This window comes from Mycteria americana, chromosome 7, assembly GCF_035582795.1.
Source record: "Mycteria americana isolate JAX WOST 10 ecotype Jacksonville Zoo and Gardens chromosome 7, USCA_MyAme_1.0, whole genome shotgun sequence".
Classification (NCBI taxonomy): domain Eukaryota; kingdom Metazoa; phylum Chordata; class Aves; order Ciconiiformes; family Ciconiidae; genus Mycteria; species Mycteria americana.
In genome coordinates, this window is record NC_134371.1 from 63549143 (window position 1) to 63570522 (window position 21380).

A 21380-nucleotide genomic window follows, 5' to 3' on the forward strand; every position below is an offset into this window, starting at 1 on the left:
GGTTGACTTGTGGATACAATTTTTGAGGCATGAAATTCAGTAGGTTGATGTGAGGTTTAGAGCCATTTCAGAATTATGCAGTACAGTGTCACACTGTTATGTCCTAATCAAGTCATATGCACTGGAGTTTTTATTGCTGGTTTTCTTACATAACAGACAAACATACAGGGGAAGCACCATCTGCAAAATAATGCAGAATAATAATGCAATTACTGATTAATGTTGCAGGTGTTTAGGATGACCATGACGCTCTGCAGTAGTTCTTGGTTTCATTTATTGCTAAGTCAGTATGTTCTTTAATTTCTGATTAAAACCACTTCTAAAAGCAAAATCCTCACCCAAAAATTCAAGAAATTCAATTTCTAGCAACATCCTCCCTGCCAGAAATTCCAGACCTGACAATGTCATATATAACATCACAAGAAATAATAATGCATTTCATCATTTCAAAGTGGCTTCAAATCTGAAATCAGTGAGGGTGAATACATGTATCACCATGCCAAGATTCATGCTTTTAAAATAAACCCCACAATTATATCACATATATCATCTCTCCACTTGTACATTTAGTATTCTTCATTTGCAGAACACCAGATGTTTCCTGTGTAAACTTCTGTGCACATGTGCAATTGATAAATTGAGAGGAAATTAATGAATTGAGAAGATAAGCCAATCTGGGCCTAAAAAGATGGTCTCCAGCTGTGAATGGAAGTGATTTATCATTGAGCTAAAGGATCAGCTTTTCTAGCTCAAACCAGCATATACATCATTATATTTAATCCAGACTTCCACATAGATATTTAGGAGTTTTGCAATTGACTTCAGCAGAGCCAGGATTTCACCCATAGTGTTTGCCTAGGCTGAAAGCCCATTCCCCACAGTTGTGTTATTTATTTATTTAGTAAATGTGGTTATTTCTGTGGTGGAGGAATAAAAACCATCAGTTTGTGCACTCAGGGTAGAAAGATTGCAGCTGTGACTGCTGCTTAGCACAGCAAAAGGAGAGAGCTTTATTCTCTCTTTTTAAGCTTCAGTAATGAGAGTGGGTTGTTGGCCTGTCGTTGTTGACATCTGCCCAAACCAGTGAAGACTTTAAGGTTTCGCAGACTAAAAGCGCATGCCTGATTGGAAACATGAATACCTGAAATATGCATGCAAAATATTATGATTTGCTCACGTAAATGTTTGTAGAAAGTTAAATTATAGATGATATTTGCAAATGTTTAGATCAGGACACAGTATTTTACCTGCAATGAGGCTCAGCAGAATAAAGTGTTCCCAAACCTCACCACTAAACCTGTGGTGTACAGGGACTAGCCAGACAGAGATGAAGAGATTAGATTGTAACTCAGATCTCAGGTTGCAGTCATACAGACATTCGGTCGTTTTATGTAAACATAATACTATAGAACTGAATTTACATTTTGCATCCCCTCAGTACTTTTCATCTGACTCATCTCCATGAACTAGCTTACTCTGGGTCTCAAAAAGCAACCGGGCTGGTGTGAGGAAGGGGATGGGAACCTATGGTGAGGGAGACCCTTTCCAGAGACAGCTGTAAGGTCAGTTTGGATGTAACGTTGCATCGTATGTCTCACTATGCCTTCACTTGTCTAAGACTGAGGCCTTAGAAACAGCTCAGCATGCCAGAAAGGGCTTCCAAACACTGCCACTATGAAGATAATCATTAAGATTACAGTTTTCTTCAATTCCGTTTTACTTCTTACGCTACTGTGTCATACTAAGGGATTCAAAGCTCCAGTAACTTCCTCAGTTCCTTCCTCTTGGTGTAGGAATTATAGTCCTTTATGCAGCAGAAGCAGAATAATGTCACTTAACATTATGTCACAAACACACATGCGTGAATTCCACTGCACATATATCCTGGCAAAGTCACTGAGGAGATACAGATGCCATGAAGTGGGCATCTTCCCGTTGCAGATGAAGATGGTGGTTTTGTGGAAAGCTACAAAAGAGAGTGCGCTCAGCTGCTGCTCCATGACTAATATAATTTGGCCGTTCTCAGTAAGACATTGATACAATAGGAAAACATGCGGGTTTCAGATGGCCTGGCTAAGTGCAACTTGGAGGAGAAAAAAAAGATTTTTATAAGCTTTTCATCCCAGTTCCTTCTGATTTGAGGTCCCAGTAACCCTAATTAAAGTACTTGGTGTGCTGATGCCTTGTCAGGGTCAGGAACTTGGGTTTTTGAAAGACAAACTGTGCAACATTTTTAATTTTAGTAAGTCAAACTCCAAAGAGAACTCTTCGTGTTTGGTTTGGCCCACGGGCATCTGGGCCTAGACGCCCCTGCTCAATATGGTATGAGATCACCAGCTGGAGAAACTACCAAACAAAGGCAAAACTTTGTCTTTCTGCATGGGCAAAATAAATCTGAGGCACATACTATGTTCAGTGAGGAAACTAGTCCCTCTAGCACCTGAAATGTTGAGACAAAGAGGGATATTCAGGCAAGGCTATAAAAATGCCATCAGTGCTCTAATGCTGGTCTGAAAGAACAACCCACCCTTCTGCCAAACAAAGTAAAACAAACAAGAAAAAGCCACAAAGCAGAACAAGTAATGTGATAAAAATAAGGAATAAAAAGATCACAACAGTGGTCTTTCTAATTGTGTTGTTCATCTGAGTGTTACTATGAGCAGTTGTAACAGCACTTTTAAGAATTATTTCCTGAAAAATGTGTATTTCAGCTCTTATATTTAAGGTTTTGCCTATGACAACTGTCTGCCCTTATTTAAATTAACATTACATTTTAATACTGCCTTGGCCTTAATAATAGATTTCATTATGAGCTCCACAGGCTACATGTGATTCTATGGGGGTAAAACCCCCCCCCTGTCCTCGTGTTGTTAGTACTTCTGATACATTTGGTGGCCATTCATTTAAATTTTACTAGAAACAGCCAGTATAAACATCTGATAACTTGAAAATCATCTTCTGAAATTTTCTTTCCTTGATTTAAACAAAATGTTCATCCTTAGGTTCAGAACTTATCCTCAGGCCACAGTTCCTCATGAAGTTAAGTACAAAATGTTACCTTCAGAAAGCAGAAAGAATTAATGTAGTTACCGGATTAAGTCAAGCAGTGCATCTGCAGAGCTCATGATGGGTTTTCCACCCTCTTCAGTGCTCTCCTTCTGTGCCGCTCCACCAGGATGGATAATGGAGACCATAATTATTCCCACAATCACAGCCACAAATGTTGTCCACAGGTAGTAAGTGATGGTTATGATACCTAATCGACTGGAAGTCTTGGCATCCAGGGCTGCTAGCCCAGACATTAAGCTATGGAAAGAAAACACAACACATATGGTATCTTTTGCATAACATTAATGCGACTGAAAACCTAATTTCCTAATTATTGCAGTCTACCTGCTTCTCTCAGAATTGCCTGTGTATCAGTGTTTTTAGAAGCTTGCCAGTAACACTAAAGCTGTAGCCTTGGTGTCTAAAGGGATGTTTCCCAATTGCCATGTGAGATCCTAGTTACTTGAAGGAACTTGCAAGCTCAGGCTGCCAAGTGCTTTAGCTTCCACTGACCCTCTTTTATAGGCGAATTAGACAGGGCACTGTTTGGTCCCTGAACTTGCTCCAGGCTGCTCTGACATAGACTCTGACGCTATTTCCAAGTGACCCGAGGCTGAGACTTTGAGTTTCCAGTGACACCAGTGTTGTGTGGGGCTTCTGGCCTGTATCAGAAATAGCATGGCCAGCAGGACTAGGGAAGTGATTGTCCCCCTGTACTCGGCACTGCTGAGGCTGCACCTCGAATACTGTGTTCAGTTTTGGGCCCATCACTACAAGAGAGACATTGAGGTGCTGGAGCGTGTCCAAAGAAGGGCAACGAAGCTGGTGAAGGGTCTGGAGCACAAGTCTTATGAGGAGCAGCTGAGGCAACTGGGGTTGTTTAGCCTGGAGAAAAGGAGGCTCAGAGGAGACCTTATTGCTCTCTACATCTACCTGAAAGGAGGTTGTAGAGAGGTGGGGGTCGGTCTCTTCTCCCAAGTAAGAAGGCACAGGACAAGAGGAAATGGCCTCAGGTTGCGCCAGGGGAGGTTTAGATTGGATATTAGGAAAAATTTATTCACCGAAAGGGTTGTCAAGCATTGGAACAGGCTGCCCAGGGAAGCGGTTGAGTCACCATCCCTGGAGGTATTGAAAAGACGTGTAGATGTGGTACTTAGGGACACGGTTTAGTGGTGGACTTGGCGGTGCTAGGTTAACGGTTGGACTTGATGATCTTAAAGGTCCTTTCCAACCTAAATGATTCTATGATTCTACGAATAATTCTCTGTAAACTCTTCAAAGCATAAATCTCAAGAAAACTGCAGGTGAAATAAAACACCACATTTACTATTTGGTGTGCTCCACTGTCTGGCTTTCTAATCAAAACAGAGCCATTTATCAGGCCTTTCCTCATAAACAGTCATTTACTAAGCTGCACCTCCTTGAATGAGATCTCCTTGACCCCACTCTGCTGAGTGAGGTTGTCTAGAGCCAATGCTAAAATGCAGCTTAACCTTTATAGTAGATTTAATGAAATCAAATGGGTGGGATTTAGTGCTCAGGTTCCTGCTATCCACTAGATTAATTAAGAAAATGTATTGCTTTTCTGCATTGCCAATCTCCCATCTAGCATGGGTTTTGTTAACACTATAGGAGCAAAGGAAAACATTGGTTGCACTGTAATATTGATCATTTAGAAAATGAGCATCTCAATAACTCTCACTCTTGTAACCATTGTTCTTCCCTCTCTTTTATCATCCTATTTGATAAAAATTCCACCTTTCTGCGTGTCTGTAAAGCACTGTGTACAAACACAGCACTGTGTACAAACATAGCACTGCATATTAAAAAAACGGTAGCAGCAATGATACTTAGTTCCTTGGCATTTCCCTTGGATGGGTCCATACGGAACAGTAAATATTCTAAAACATTTTTTTGATAAAACAGTTGAGTTAAATACATTTAGCTCAAATTAATGTGTTATTTTTCTGTACAACAATCTCTATGTTGTTATTAGATTTCTAGGACTGAACTCTTCTCACAGGCTGAGGTTTCACAGGCATTGAGCCAGTTCAACAGCGCGTTGATGCCCAAAGGAGATACCTATATTGTACTAGGCTTCAGCACTGTTCCACCCCCACCCCCCAACCTTCCCAGAAAAAAAGGAAAAATGAAAATCAGGTTGATTTTTAACTAGCTGGATATTTTTCATGGTAATAATTTTCAGTGTTCTTTATAGATATATTATGCAGGGAAATAGACACCAGTGGTATGAAGGCCTGGCTGTTGACCAGCAGATCTGTAACTTGTAGGGAGGACACCATGCAGTGATTACTTGGAAAGGGCACTACCAAGGAGACAGACAGTACACTTCTCTTCCTGGTACTGCCCTGAAGCCACTATCAATGTGGTAAAGCCACACTGTTTCCGTTGTCCTTGATGCCGCTGCATTGTGTTTGTTCTACAGAACAATGGGGAGATGAACCCTGCACATAGCGCTTGAACTGCCTTGATTGTTCACCTAAGAAGTATGTCCAGAACTACTTAAGGACAAAAATCCTAATTAAATATGTCCAGTGGTTCATGTGCCTTTGGGGGTGCTACCTCAGGCTCAAGATGTTGGACCGTTAGGATCGGGGGGATGTTGTGCAGCTAGAATCTAATAATACATTGGCTCTTAGGTGACAAATCCTGAGGGGGCTAATAATGAGATTGCTCTGTCTTGGGGATATTCATTAACAAGATCATAATCTGTAATGAGATTATCCTGTCACCAGATAAAGTCATGCTCAGTTCATGCTGTGATGAGAAAGTCCTCAAAAGTAATTAACTATGAAGGTGCAACAGGGGTAACTGTGGTGTGACAGAAGCATGAACAAAGGTCTGGATTCAGACAAAGCCCTGTGCTTTTCATGGCCTGCAATGCTCAGTTTTAAGAAGGGACCAGTGGAAGCAATTCTCCAAAGGCTGTGGAGTAATACTGGTTGTGTCATTTTAAGCAATTGCTCAGCATCATTTTTAGAAAGAAATGCCTGTAACTAGTATGAGACAGTAATCACTCATTAACTATTTTCCATTTGGCTTCATACATTTGATGTCAGAGGGAACAGGACAGGAGACATAAAGATGAAGAGACATATTGATTATCACAGTTATTGTATTAAGTAAGTAATACACAGTTACATCACAGGAGTTCCTCACTGTTGATCTCTAGAGCTCTAACATTCACATAACATAGCCAAAGAATGACAAGAAAAAGTACTTTTCTTATTTCCTAGGGAATAAGGAAGTCAGGAGGAATAAGCTTCCAGATGGTTTAACTTAGGATCACTGTATCATGTTCAGGTTTTCCCTTTAAATCTAATTTTCATCAGACACTCTTGGCTACATAAAAACTTCCCCAACAGTTTCCCAAGCTTCTTCTAAGACTGAACAGAGATGTTCCCCATGACATCCACTACTAGACTCTCATGAAACACAATGGTATGAAAAACAGTGTACCTTTAATTCTTGTCAAGCTTCAGAATCCAGTTAGGCTTGGAATAACAGGACAGATACTTGATTCATAGATTAAAATCATTTGACTTACTATGTAGCTAGGTAGCTTCCACATGTATGTTTCATGAATAGCTTCCATAACATGTTTTAATGATTGCCAAATGGACAAAACAGGATTAAGACAATGAAAAACAATCTGCAGCTTTTCTGAATAATTACAGTACATCTCACTTATTTAATCAGTCTGGCAAAAAAATTTCCACAGAAGTCTAATTTCGTGTTCAGGGACCATTTCTTAGTTTGTATAGAACAAAAAATTATGTCAAGCCTAAGGCTTCCAAAATATCTGTTAATGAGTTTTGGATGAGATATTAAATCTTGTAGTGCAGGATTTAAGTGAAATCTCTGATTACTATGATTTAAGAGGTTTCTTGCACCTTGCTTTGAAACATCTGGTGCTGGATATAATAATAGACACCATAATAAAGTAAGTAGCTCCATGACCTCTTTATCTCCTGCATAGATTGTTCCAATCACATGTAAAAATCATCTTCCTGTGGCTTTTCTTTCTGCTGTCTAGAATAGTCTGCTTCATTTCTTTTATTTTATCTTGTTTATCCAACAAATCTTGGATAAAATTGTGCATTCTCAGAGACTACACATGATTTGAAGAATAGCCTCCAAAATTGTTGTATCTGCTGTATATCTGTGCAAGTTATCTGTCCCATGGTCCTTATAGGTCTGTGGCTTTCAAGCATCTTCAAAGTTGTGTTTTGATAATCTGAAGATCTCTATACAATGCAAACCTGATGCTTCACAATATTTTCAGGTTTACAATCTTTCTAAGGTTGATTTTTTTGTTCTTAACAAGTAAAATATATTTGGCTTTTTTACTGGGACTTAAGTAATTCTAAATCTACTCTGCTTTATTTTCTGGGAAATAAGTTGTTCTGATGCAGCCAAATCTGTCTTGTCTCTTCTCTGAACTATCTAGACACATTTTTGTTGGAGAAAGAAAGTCAGAAAGCCAGTAAACCAAATAGCAGCATTTTGATAAAAAGCTGAATATGGCCAATAATTAAAAAAAGTTTATTTACTTGCAGCATTTTAGTGGGACAGATATTTAAGACAACTATTTCACTAAGACTTTAATTGTTTCATTGCCAATAGTAAAAAAAATTCTAGCTGAATTATTTTATCTAGGAAGGCTTGATTAAAGTTTGTTTACTTTTTTGGGCAGTCTCCATGTGATTTATGAAAGGTTACGATAAATTATTTCTTTATGGGGTCCTTGTTGAGGGAGGAGAGTGAAGAGCGAAGCCAGGATCAGTGGAAGGTCTAATGAGACCTAGATTAAGCTTTTAAGGGGAAACTAGAAGGGAAGAGGAAGACCTCAAGAACTCCAGAAATTATTATTATATGTGACTCATTAAAAATGTAAAGTCAGTTACTAGGTTGTTTAAAATATTGATAATAGTACAAACCAATGAAACTATTAAGTAGTAAGTTTCATGTCTGCTTTGAGAGAAATCCGCGTAAAACCCCCAAAACTACTATAGCAATTTTGACATAATGAGGAAGGGAATTCTTTCAATATCTTGGAAATCTAATTAGTCCCATGCAAACAAGTAGCTAAACCCTTATGAGCACCTCTAGGCTTGTTCTGGCTGTCACTGATAAGCATCAGAGTACTTATGAAATATTTTATTTACAAATAAAAATAGAACTTTTTATCTTCTCTGCAATTCTCTAGTTTTTTCTGTTGGTCTCTGATAAAAAGCACATTTTTTGACTTGTCTCAACATCAAAACCTATATCCTCAGAAAGGGGAAATACAAGAAGCTGCTGTTAAGACCCCATTCTGCATGTTTATTTTGTCTTCCTCTCCACCAGAAGCCATCTGGATGTTGGTTTGAAATAGATGGATTATGGATAAAGTTATCAGAAGGGATTAGTGTGATTAGAAAGACATTAATCCTGTCAAGAAGTAATGGTCAAGTATTAACCACCAACAGTTGTTCCTAGAATCATGTTTGTTTTCATTCATCCCGTACCCTCCCTCGCATTCTCATTTTGTAATTGCATGCTGTAGAAAAGACCTTCCTAAGCAAGTTCTCCCAGTGAGGTTGGGAAGCTCCTCTAACAGCTACATTAGAGATGATTATATTACAGTTGAGCATCATGAAAGTGAAGTGCTCGCTTCGCTAATGCTGCTTGATCATGCAGGCAGGCTGTCGCTTACCTTTTTGTCAAGGTCAGTGCCTTCAAGTTTCAACATGGTAATAATCTCCATTTCCATAGCACAAGCCATTTAATCATCTTAAAATGCTTTACTAATATAACCTACTATCATACAGGAAGGCAGTATCTCCATTTTATAGACAAGGAAACAGAGAAATTAAGGCACTTCATTTATAAAGACAAACAATTTGCAGTGAAGAAAGATGTGCCTGAAGTGATCTCTGTATCGCAATGGATCATCAAGACTTTTCCTCATCTATGCCCAGCTATCTGTGCTTTCATGACAGGCTGCTTCACTTCCATGGAGCTACCATTTATGGAGGAACAGTTTGCAACAAAGAAAATAAAACTCTTTACAGTAATGAGGGAAAGAGATAAGAAACTTTCTCTGGATCTTTCTATAGTTTGATGCTTGACTTTGCTCTTAGTCTCTAGTGTAGTTAAAATTATTTCAGCAGTGAGAAAAGGGATCAGAATGACTTTTTCTTTCCAGGATATTCTTTTGCTTTCTTCTAACATGACAGAATACCTACAGAGCAACACACTGCCACGGCTGCAATAGAGAAACCTGCTGCTCTCATGACATGCCGGAGTGACAGTGGTACTGGTGGGAGGACCGTAGCCCATCCCTGTCTCTGCTTCACCCCACGTGGTCTGCCCTTACTTATAGTGATATGTTATAGTTTAGTTTTTTCATCTCTAGATGTCATATCACACTGCACAGGACAAAACGCCTCCTGCCCAGACATGCACAAACAGCTAGTTAGCACATCTGTTGGTCTGTACCTGTATACATATTACAGACAATCGAGTGGCATCTTGGTTGGAAGCTGGTGCCACCCTACACCTCCAGTCCCATCCACCCACTTTTGAGTGATACCAGGACCTCTCATGTGGCATGACTCCATTTGTCTAAGTACACAGGAAGATAAAATCCTGCAATAATCCTTGTTCACACCCCAAACTAAGCTGGATCAGGTACACGTTGTGCACTTGTAGAAGGACAGCCCATTTGTACAGATGAACACTCTTTCGGTGTATGTTTGTGTACAGTCCAGACAGGCAATAAAATGACACCTAGGCTCTCTGTGAATTTTACTCAGACTCAATAGTTTTGCAGACTACCAGTGTACTAACAGGCTTCTGCTGATCTGAACACAACTAAGGAACTATCATGATCACTTGTAGTCAGTGGAATGATCCCCAATGTCATGTATTATTAAAAGTTTCATAGTATTACAGCATGATTTTCAAAGGAAGTGAGAAGTCTAGAATCCTCCTGAAGGTCCAAGGGGCTACTAAGGTTCGTCTCCTTTGAAAATCAAGTAATAGGAAACAGCATTTTTAAAGTTTAGATATCTTGATATAAATGAAAACAGTGTCTATGCTCAAAAAAAACAAATACCGAAAGTGGAAACTGTTTAACAAATAGGACCATGCAGCAGTTTCTGTATGGTTAGATTATCAGCCATAAATGGCACTTGAAATGTGAATTAACTTTTCTAAGAGCCTCAGTATATAGCTATTTTACTAAACACCATGGAAGCTCAAAGGTGACAGGCATGATGGAAAGTACGGCTCTTGATTTTCAAACAGCAGCAAATGAACAATATGTTAGAAGATCTCACCGTCTGCTATACACTATTTGCAGTGATTGTGTTTAACTTTACAGATAGGCTGCTGGAAAAGAAACTGAAATCTACAAAATAAACCAAATCTAAATTTCCAGTACATCATAACATGCAGCTTTTTGAGATTCTGTTTTTTAAATATTGCTTTATAAAATCATAAAAGTTTTATTTTTTACCCAAAATGTTGTGATCTCCTTTTCCGTATTATCTAACACTTGTAACTGTTAATGATAAACTGACATATATAGCAAAAATCCTGCCAGGAATTCACGTCATGCTTTGTATTTTCTTAGTGTGCAATAGGAAATCTGTTTTTACGGACTAATGCAAACAAGGCAGGACTTTGTACAGCACACAATGAAGATCAATGTCCAACAGCTATTCCATCACTGTTTCCTCCCAAATAGCCCAATATGCGAGGCTACTGCGACACATCTGTGAATGCTGGAAGGGATGAACAGCAACCTTTGATCGCTGACTGATAAAGGAGATCTGAAACATTATAGTATAGCTCACGCAGAATTCAGGCTGGCTTTTTGAATTTAGCTGTTCTGATAAAAAGAAAGTATTTCCTAAATTCAAAGGTCAGGATGCAAAGGAAAACAAATTATCTATTAAATATGGATGTGCAGCTTCATACGTGTGGAAAGAGCCAAGAATTTTAATAATACTTGATTTTCTGTTCCGTCAGTTCTTTCAAGTGTTTTTAGATTAAGAAAAGGGAAAAAGTATTTGAAGCACAAATTTGGATTATAAACAAATGTCAGGTTTATTCAACTGTTTATATATCATACATGTTTCTATCCTAAGGAAACAGAGGGAATCCAGCCAGCCCCTCAAGCTTCTCATGTCATTGCCGTTTCTTTTGCAAGACACTAAGTACTTTAGAGCCCTTAGAGGACTACAGAAAAATTCTGTCAGGTCACAAACTGCTCATACCCCATTTGTAATCACTTCAGTGCTTTCCGCACCCATTCACTTTGTGACCATAGATGTCTATTGCACATCACTAGATCCCTACTGACACTGCCTAAATAATTTGTACTGAGTTGGTCCAATTTTGTCATTATGACATGCATAACTCTGCAACAGAGTTAGGGTTAGGTTTAGGGTTAGGGTTAGGGTTAGGGTTACTGTTTCACTGAAACAGTTTGGACCGCTAGGTTGCACAAGCAAAAGAAAACACTAGAAGACAGTATGGGATCTGACCATTAGACTCTGTATTCCTAAACACAGCTAAGAACATTGGTAATATTACAGATTATAATGTAGTGAAACTTCTGAAGATGTCTGAGGCACAGAGGAGGGATTCTTAATAAGGTTTCCTAAGAAGGTAGAATGGAATTTTCCTCTACAGGGTCAAGCAATCTCAAAGCATCCTTTGGAGAACCTTTGGGGTAATCTGACATCAGTGCTGCAATATAATAGTGAAATAGATTATTTAAAGTAGTATAATGATGTTGAGTGAGATGATTGCTCTCTGACCAGTTTTTCTTACCCTTGGGTAATCCTTCCCTTTCAGTTTCATCCAAGTACAGTTTTGCTTTTCACTCTGAAAGTAAATATATTTATCCCCTCTAGTCATCTCCTTAAAACTCACACCTCTAGACTGACTTTCTCCACAATAAAGGCTGCAGATCGCATATTCTAGGAAAGGGCTAACAGCTTGTTCTCACTGGGGTGAAATGTATTTTTATTATTATTTACATTACAGTGATACACATGACAGGTAGTTCAGAAATGGGACATTATACGCACCTTATGTTATCATTCAGGTACCCCACAGATTTTCCCATACTAACCCAGCAGAAGGTTTACCCTCCTCTGTTTCCCAGTGCCAATATTTTTCTAGTGGCAAGGTAACACAGGTGAAATAGAGGGAAAAGTCCAGAGTTTAATAATGTGAAGAAAAAGCCCTGTGTTTCCAAGAGCAATTTAATTCTATGGGAAAATACAGCTGCTTTGGTACATTATAAAACATTGTTCTGAGCAGGCTCCTCAGAGAGCTGTAGGCAGCATTTTGCAGCTGCTCCTCAACACCTCACTAGATAATACAGTACATAAATTTGATTGCACTTGATTATGCCCCAGTTTGGCAGCTGCACAAGCATAAGAACAGAATGACTGGTATTTAGGAAAGAATGACCAGAGGGAATAGTTTAACTCATACACAGCAGAAAAGACCAAGCCAAAAGTCACCAGAAGCTTATGTTATCTATCCTTTCCCATTCAGTCTTCAGTTAAATTACGTGAATTTGTCAAGACAACATAGAAAGTATCTCTCAATACCAGGAATGGATTAGAAGAAATAGTACTGCACATATTGTCATTCACATAAACCAGTATTATTGAGTGAATTAATTTGGCTGTCCTCTTGGTTTAAATTTAATGATAAATAAGAAAAAAGATAGATTTCATAGCCTTTTAGAGATCTGCATTTTCCTTCTGAATAGACATAATATTGACCATATCAGGCACTGACTTATAATCATGGTAGAAGATTTAGATTGTAAATTTCAGTACTGGCCTCTGAGCGCTTGGGTCAAATTTTTCATCCCTAACAAATGTAAGCTTAAACAGTAAAACAGACAAATAATCTCCAGTCTGTGGTCTATTACCAGGTCCAGCTACAGCTGACAGCAAGCAAAACTGCACGACACAATTTACCCAAGCCTAATGGTCTGTCTCACGGAATGTTTTTAACCAAACCCTAAATTCCCCAAGACTATACTGTGAAGTTAGGGTATACTGTTGCTGTGAAGTTAGGGTCTGCACAGTCTGCACAGACAACTGCAGACAGACATGACCTGCCAAGGCTGGTCCGGAAGCCATATAGACACATTAGTCCTTCACAGGCAAGCTTGGGCACAAAGCCATGCTAATGCGGCTATGCGGCTTCCGGCAAGGATCTGGCACCCGTCTGCCCAGTTTGGCTCGTGGGCTAAGTGAGTTCACATCTGCTTGCACCCAGAGCATCTCCACATACTTTTGCACAGTTTATACAGTTGTCAACTCTTCAAATGTAACTAATGAGTCCTGAGAGGCAAAATTTGGTATGGCACAGTACAGCTGGACAATGACAGAATTCCATTAAAAAAGAATGAACAGTATTTTTCATTAGTGGGATGTTAAAACACCAATGCATTCCCCAAATCAGAGAACTGTGGAAAAAAATGATATGGGGAAAAGGGTACTATAATGGAGTAGGTTCTAATTAAATACTAGGCTTTAACAGCATGAGTAAGAATGACCCACTCAGGAATCTGAGCAGAAGGATAAGGGATTACCGGAACTGATGGCATTATGGACAGGAATCCCCTTAAAGAAAGACAGTTCTATATTTAGCATATCGTATTTAATTCAGCAACAAAACCCCAATAGTAACAAATATTTTACTACCCCCAAATGAGCCTTCAAATAAATATAAAATTTTATTAGCATATATGTGCTTGTATCAGGCACAACATACTTAGTGGAACGAGCTTTATAATTTTAAAAAACACAGGTCAAATCATTTATTTAGATTTAACTATAAAGGGAACAATCTTTCTTTAACAGATTCTGTACATGGAAAAGGATCAAATCTCTGCTAAACATTATTTCTTAATTGTCTAGAAAACAGTTAGTGGTAAATACATAAAAAATGTAATAATTATCCTAAACTTAAACAAAACAAACTGCTTTTTCTAAAAAAAAAATTCACTGGGGTTACAAGCCTGTTAGACAGCTGAACAGTTCAATTCTGCCCTGACAACTTTTTCCCACAAGTAGTCTCAGTGCTTACTGCTAATCATAGTCTTAGAAAACTGGGCCCTATATCTATTACCAGATAAAAGCTTAATCATATAAATGAGGAGGGTGCTGAAATAAAGGCTGCAATATTCTATTACACATACAGGTAGACATATAAGACAAAGAGAACTCAATAGGTTCAGCTGGTGTAAACCCGTGTAATGCTGGCTTTAGCCTACTTTTCTGAAGAAGCAAGGCTTATGCAGTCAAACTCTGTGTATGTGAGAGCCCTTACTAATAACATTTTGATTCATTTTTCTCTCAAATTACACAGAGGGGATGGAAGGCCCTTCCATAAATAAAGATAAAGAGAGAATTAGGTTCCTGTAAGGTCTGTGAAACTATACGGCTGAATACAGGAAAGAAATAATCTGTGCGTTTCTAGTATTATCTCGAAATAACAACCAGGGGCTTGCAAGCCCTGCCTCTTCTCCAACCTGCCTTACAGATCTGCAGCACACACATTTTGCAATTAGTCTTTGAAGACACTGGAGGTCTGGTGCACATGGCGGTTCTGCCTGCCTAGAGCTCTGCAGCGTGCTGGGAGCCAGACCTCCTCTCCACTGCGGGCTCACTGGCACCTCTGGGTTTTGAACAGAGAGTTGAATTTCCTTTCTGGGGTAAATGCCACAGTGTAAGCCCTCTGCCTACCAAAAGGAACCCATGCCAAAAAGAAGCATTATAAATGCCTCAGCAGTGGTAAATTTTTGAGTCAGAGTTTGCAGCTTCTTCAAAACATCAGTCACAACAAGATAAGAAGTTGTAAAACAGATCAGGTTTCAGCAATGGCCTCCCCAGAAAACTTAAGTCAATGCAATTACGCTTACTGAAAATGAAATTTCTGGCCCACTGGAAGTTGATCAGTACAACACTGGTAACCTGAGATGAAGACGATGGGGCAGGGAACAGGCACAAGGACAAAGACCCTCCAAAGGGAGGTGACAGTGTGTGAGTTACAGCACAGCACCTGCCAGCATGGCTGGCCTGCGCTCGAGCCGGCGCCCATGGCCGGCACTGCTGGCACAGACAGGATTTGGTCAGAGGGTTTATATTATCATTAGCAAATGTGAGAAGATATTAATGGGAAAGTTGAGCGTTTGCTCCTCTCCCAGTTTTTTGCTTCATGCACAGCACAAAGACATTGACAATTAGATTTGATTATTTCAAGCATTTAAGAAGTTGAGAAACTAAAGCGATGCACAGGTACCTCTGCCAATTGACTTGGGGGGAGGGAGGCGGGAAGAGTTCATAATTAACCATACCGAAAAAGAGTAGATATTTTATAATTATAACTATTAGAAAACGCCTCGGATGAACGGCCTCCCAAACGCACAGGTTCTCCCTGCACTGGGGTGACTGAACTCGTGGTTCCTCAGTCTTCTAGACAGAGCCACCTCCTGGCTAGAGGGTGTAATACAGAATGAGCCTCCACACGCCGGGAAATGCATTCCATGGAAGGAAAGATGGTTTCACAAACTTGAGCACCTTGGGCCAGCTGATCAGCAGATGTCTGTCTGAATGCCTGGACCCATGTTTTTTTAAAAATATCAGAGCAGGATGCACTAAGATTCACCTCTGTCACTGCCATGTATGCGTGTGCCTGTTTGAAAACCGGAGATACGTGCTGAAACCTTTTGCAATACAAAAAATATATTATTTACATTGCAGTTGTCATATGAGGATCAAGGCCTCTGTCCCAAAGAGAATCAGGGAACTTCAGATCTCCTGCAGTCGATCTTTCAGGCTTCTTGAGAAGATCCCCTTGTCCAACTGCAGTAAGAGCTCAGGCAGAGAGTTTAAGTGTGTAACTATTATTTCAGATTTGGTTCCTATTCTCTCCAAGCTCTCTTAATATTCCCATTCCCAGGTTTAAAAGTAGTATCTTATGTTTATACATAAATAAGTGCTGTACATCTGGTAACTGCAGGGTCTAAAATTAGATCTTGTAACACTCCCCTACTGAGTATTCCTAGGGCAGATACAAACCGTCAGACTATTTGTTATCATTTCTTTCTTTATGTTGCTAATAGAAGCAGCATCTTTTGTATGTGGGTACCTGTTCTCACCACTGAGAAGAGCAAACTCTATACACAAGGCACTTAGTGGATACTAATAGGTATGAACAGGGCTAAATCTCAGGCAAAGGATGGGGGAAATCAATATATACTTCTTTTAGAGCCATTGTATGATGCTATGAAGCTTGTTTATGTAACCAGGTAACTGAAATAATATCAACCCCCATCCTTCATGAAGGTCCACATCACAACAAAAACAAAAGCTCATGAAGGGCTCAAACTGGAAGGCTAGTTTTACTGGTGGTTGTTTTTTCAATATTTTTCTGTCTGTGGGAAAACAAAAAGTAAGACCACAGGTGATAGGAGATATCAGAAATAGGTACATGAGCTCTGGTATTCAGCACTTCCAAGTGCTGGGACAGAGCTGGGTAAGACAAGGAACTGTACATTGAAGAAAGTCTCCTGTTGTTCGACTGACGACTTCTGCATTCAAGGAACTTTTAAAATAAACACAGTTCAATCAGAGACACCTGACATATCATCAGTTTCTCCTTCCTAATGGACACAATCTGCAAAGTTCCTGTTTTAACTCTCTATCAGGTCAAAAGAGGAATAGTACACATTTTCAGCCACTTCTGTTTAAGGCTGGATTTCTGCTAGTGACCTATAAGTGCAAGATTTTCTAGTCTATTATCAGTCTTCTGAGCCACACACTTGCCACCTTTTACTTCTGCCACAACCCTTCAAGATAAACTCTGGACTTGGAGACAGTGTATTTTGCACTGAGTGCCACTTTTAACCCTCCTTTCTCACCTTCCCTTGTCTTTACAAGTATTTTTTTTACTTGTTAGTTCAAGAAAAAACTTGCATTAACTTCGACTAGGAGAGTAAAATTAGAGCTTGGTGCTGTACCCCTGGCTTTTGTAAACAATAATACAGAGTAATTTAGAAGATAATTTAAATGTCATTGCTCCCACAGGACAGGCTATTCCAAATCCACAAAGAAATTTAGTTTAAATGTGTATGCAGACTGGTAAAAACACAGAGCACTGGTTTACTCATTTTATGAAATATATGTGTGGGAAATACTGTGCTTGTGGAAAAAAAAGAAAAAAAGGACTGTACAGGAATGTAATTATATCTGGAGTATTTTTGGTTGCAAAAACCTGAAATTTCAGTATGCAATAGCAAGTGATGGTTAGTTAGTTATACAGGGAAATAGACTCATGCTGTCTTACAATGAGAGCTAATCCCTTGAAGATCTGTAAAGTTTCTTCTCTTTCTTTCTCAGAGGATGGAGTCCATCAGTTCTAACTGTGCAGCTCAGAGATTCACTCCTGACACATCTGTAGGTAACCTAGAGCTATCTCACAGGCTGTGTCAGAGCAGCTCTTCCCCACTGTGCTGCTTCTCCTCCTGGCATCTCTAAAAACTAAGGGATTTAAAGAACTACACATTTTAGGGAAGGGAATCTGACTCTGCTCCAACCCTTTTCTGTCCTTACTATGTCACTTCATCATGTGAGATTCTTGTTGTCCTTGGAAAACTCTCCTTTCACTTCTCAAAAAAACCCTAACATATTTTGTCTTGATGTTCTCTAGCTGCATGGGACAGAACCAGGTATGAATCTATGGTCATACTATGGCCAGTTCTAGGCACGCAAGCACCATGAATCAGCTTCATTCTGTGAAAAACCATGAGAAGGTAGATGTAAAGGTAGATGATTTAAAAATAAAATTAGTGCTGGGTTGTGTTTATTTTAAGCAACTCTCAGTGATCTGAAGCCTAGAAACTTATATTTTTCTTAAAATGGAAGGTGAGGTTTTGGCATATGTATTCAGTTCTAGAAGCTGAGGCTTCAAGGAAAGGCACCAAAGAGTGCAAGATTTTTTTTCTCAGATCTGGTTAGGTAAAGTTAGCCTTGTTACTCTCCATCTCTCCTTAGCTCTTCTCTCAGCATTGGGCTGAGAGCTTTTGGCCATCCAACTGGTATTTGTGATTGTAGTCAGTTGGAAGACAAGACAAATTTATAGGACAGAAAAAGCTATCCTAAATTATGCCTGCCCACTGCAAAGGCAGCTACCATGCACCATCCCTCAGTGCCAGGATCTAGATCATTAAATCCTGCCACCAATAAGTGGCACCACTAAAGGTTCTGCCTTTAATGTACTAAGAAATCACTTTCACTTCCTCCTGAAGCCAGGCATATATTATTAGTTCACTGGGGACACACTGGGTTTTTTTCAATATTCATCATACTACAGCACATCCCTCAAAATACTGCATAAGACTATAAATTAACTGTGCTTTTTCATCTTATTTGTATGGTGTATTATTTCAATTGTTTAGATTTAAGGTAGGCTTTTTGATAAGGTGCGTTACTTATTCCATGTATTTAACTTCTAGTTAGCTTGAGGGAAAAAGTCCTCCCATTACAAGGAAAGAAGAAAACATAAATTTAAAAAAACCCCATGAGTTTTTAAGAAAATAATACCTGTATGAGGTATTGCATAAATGTTCCTATTGATTAAAAAATAAGTTCATAGCTCCTCTATAAATATGAATGTACAGAAGTCAGTAAGGGTCCTGGCACTTTCACATTAATTCAGTTAAACCCAAAATAGTGGTGATGACATGGCTCATGTAAGAAACTTCAAAAGTTATTGGAACAATCATTGTCCTCACTTACCTTGAGACAACCAGTGGGAGAATCAACATTTTCAGCATCCTCATCAGTAACTCACCAGGAAACTGGAAATAACTAATTTCCTAGAAATACATGGAGAGATGCTTATTGTTTTGAGATAAAGACTATCTGTCTTCTCGAGTCCTGCTAGAGCTGTGGATCTGATAACATTGGTAAAATCTGCAGCTTTGGTATATAAGGTGGCCAAGATAGTAGGCTTTAAAAGATCATTTTACCATTAATTAAATTGTGTATTGTGTTGTAATTCAACAAAAACACACTACGTTGTTCGTTCCTTTACAAAGGAAGACAAAAATGAAATCTGCTGTCTCTTGGGCACTACTGTTAATAGGTTGCCCTGAATAATCTCTTCATTCTGCATTTTGTGTGTTTTGCTAGATGTGTATGAAGCTACTGCTTGGAAATGAAAGATCTTCAGACTGCAGTTAGTAGTGGCAGAACAAAGAATTGTTTTAGTTTAGTCACATTTACTAAGTGCCGTATTTTTTAATTGAGATTCATATTTTGTGCTCAAACAATGCATTCAGCAATGCATGTTGCCCTCTCTATTCTGTCTGACTAATACAGCAGAAAGAAATGAGTGCCTGTAAAGAGCTTAGTTGAAGTATGCTGGAGGAGAAATCCTCAAGTGACTTTAATAACATGGTCTGTTAATGATGGGAAATCTCAAATTTATTAATACAAAATACCATTGGTGTAGTATAAACATCTGTATCTCTGTGCATCTGATGATGAAAAATATTCCCAGTGTTTTCTTTAGACGTACATGTTCCAAAGTAATATAAAGTCCAATGAATATATTGCACTACCAGTTTTTAACAGGTCTGTATTAGATGCTACATTTCATCTAGCTTAAACACCCACTATTATTATCCATGCTTGCAACATTATAATATGCTTATGCTAGATTTACTAGGTGTCTTAAAGACCAGAACCCTTTGCAAACGTGTTGTTTGAGAATGTGTGGAAAGACCCAGTGTAGATTAACAAACAAATGAAATGAAACAAATTTAACAAACACACATACGTGCTTTTTATCTTCCAAACTCCATCCTTACATTCCGCAAGTTGCTATGTCTTTTGTTACGTAAGTACGATATTTTCTCCATAGTGATACACTGCCATGCCACACATACCTGCTGGGAGAGCCGTCTCGTCCTCAGGAAGAATCCGAGAAGACAGCCAATGGTGACCGACAACACCGAGAGAATGAGCAAACCATTTCTTTTACAAACATCCTTGATCCGAGCGAGGATTGCATCAAAAGCCACTGCCATGCTGCCCTCCGTGCTCTTTGGAGAAGAATCAGCATCCCATGGAGAGAGAATTCACTCGCTCCTCTTGTTCGGGTGGACAGATCTAGCTCTGTATAGATCAGATCAAAGCACTTCCAGTTCTGCTTAGCTGACCTACAAGGTCACTCCTCTGCCAATAGCCACCAAGCAAGCAGCTGGCATTATTGTTCCAAATTAATACCAACAATCCTATTATCGACTACATCATTAAGAGCCTGGAAGAAGATTAGGGGGCTCTGGAAAATTAGAACAGAATGCAGTAGTATTTCTAAAACAAGACTGGTTCAAAACAAAGTGACACTCCTAGGAGAAAGACGGTGTTTGAGTGCGCTCCTCGGTCTCCCCCATTTGGGGTCTGGATATCCAAACCTCAAAAGGGAACAGTGCAAGTCATGCATTCAAATGGGTAAAAGTAACGTTGCTGCAGTTTTTCTAAAGGGCAGAGCAGGTAATATTTTGAACTGGACTATCACAACAGGGCAAGCTAGGTGAAACTGAACTTCATTAATTAAAGCAGGCTTGGGTTTTTTGTTTTCATGGTGAAAAAAGGCTGACTGAGTAGCATAAGAGACATGCATCGAACAGAAAATAGCTGTATACTGAAACGCACAAGGACACCTTCTGGCATTTGGCATTTATTATCTTGGAAGTGAAATGATTTCACTTTTTCTCCAACTACTATGTTGATTAGAGTAGGGCCAATTTACTTTCAGAGGATTATCAGACTAAGCCACAGGGATTGCTTTCCTTTCCTTTGCCGTGTCTGCATTCAATCCCAACGCTGATTTTTATGCTAGTGAATATCCGATAAAAATACACCACCATAACTGTTCACCATACCATGCTTTCTTACCCAAACATTTCTGTAGTTTCTGGATTATTCTAAGATTATTCAGTGTTTCAATGGAAAATATTCCATACAGTAAAACAAAATTGTGTGTTTACAATATTACATTTTATAGTGTAATACAGTATTTGTATGTTTATGTATGCTCACCTACATTATGAGTAAAAAAGCTCATGAGAGATTGAACTGTTCTCTTTGGAGGCAGGACCTGAATGCTGTAAGACATATGGATACACACCAAAAAAAAAAAAAAAAAGATAAAAAAATATGTGGCGTCTATATGCTGAACAAGAATGCTGTCAAAACAAGAGGATCACAGAAAATGTT

General features: G+C 39.0%; 1 protein-coding gene across 1 annotated transcript in view; it reads right to left on the reverse strand.

Moving 5' to 3' along the window:
* The window catches only part of SLC1A7 (solute carrier family 1 member 7), a 56297-nt gene extending 36025 nt beyond the window's left edge, over positions 1–20272 (reverse strand). The window contains exons 1-3 of the mRNA XM_075509283.1: positions 20048–20272; positions 18894–18973; positions 3091–3306 (exon numbers count right to left, since the gene is read on the reverse strand). Of these exons, the coding sequence (XP_075365398.1) occupies positions 3091–3306; positions 18894–18973; positions 20048–20188 (437 nt within the window). The 5' untranslated portion in view covers positions 20189–20272. The remainder of the gene's footprint in view (positions 1–3090; positions 3307–18893; positions 18974–20047) is intronic.
* Positions 20273–21380: the final 1108 nt, after the last annotated feature.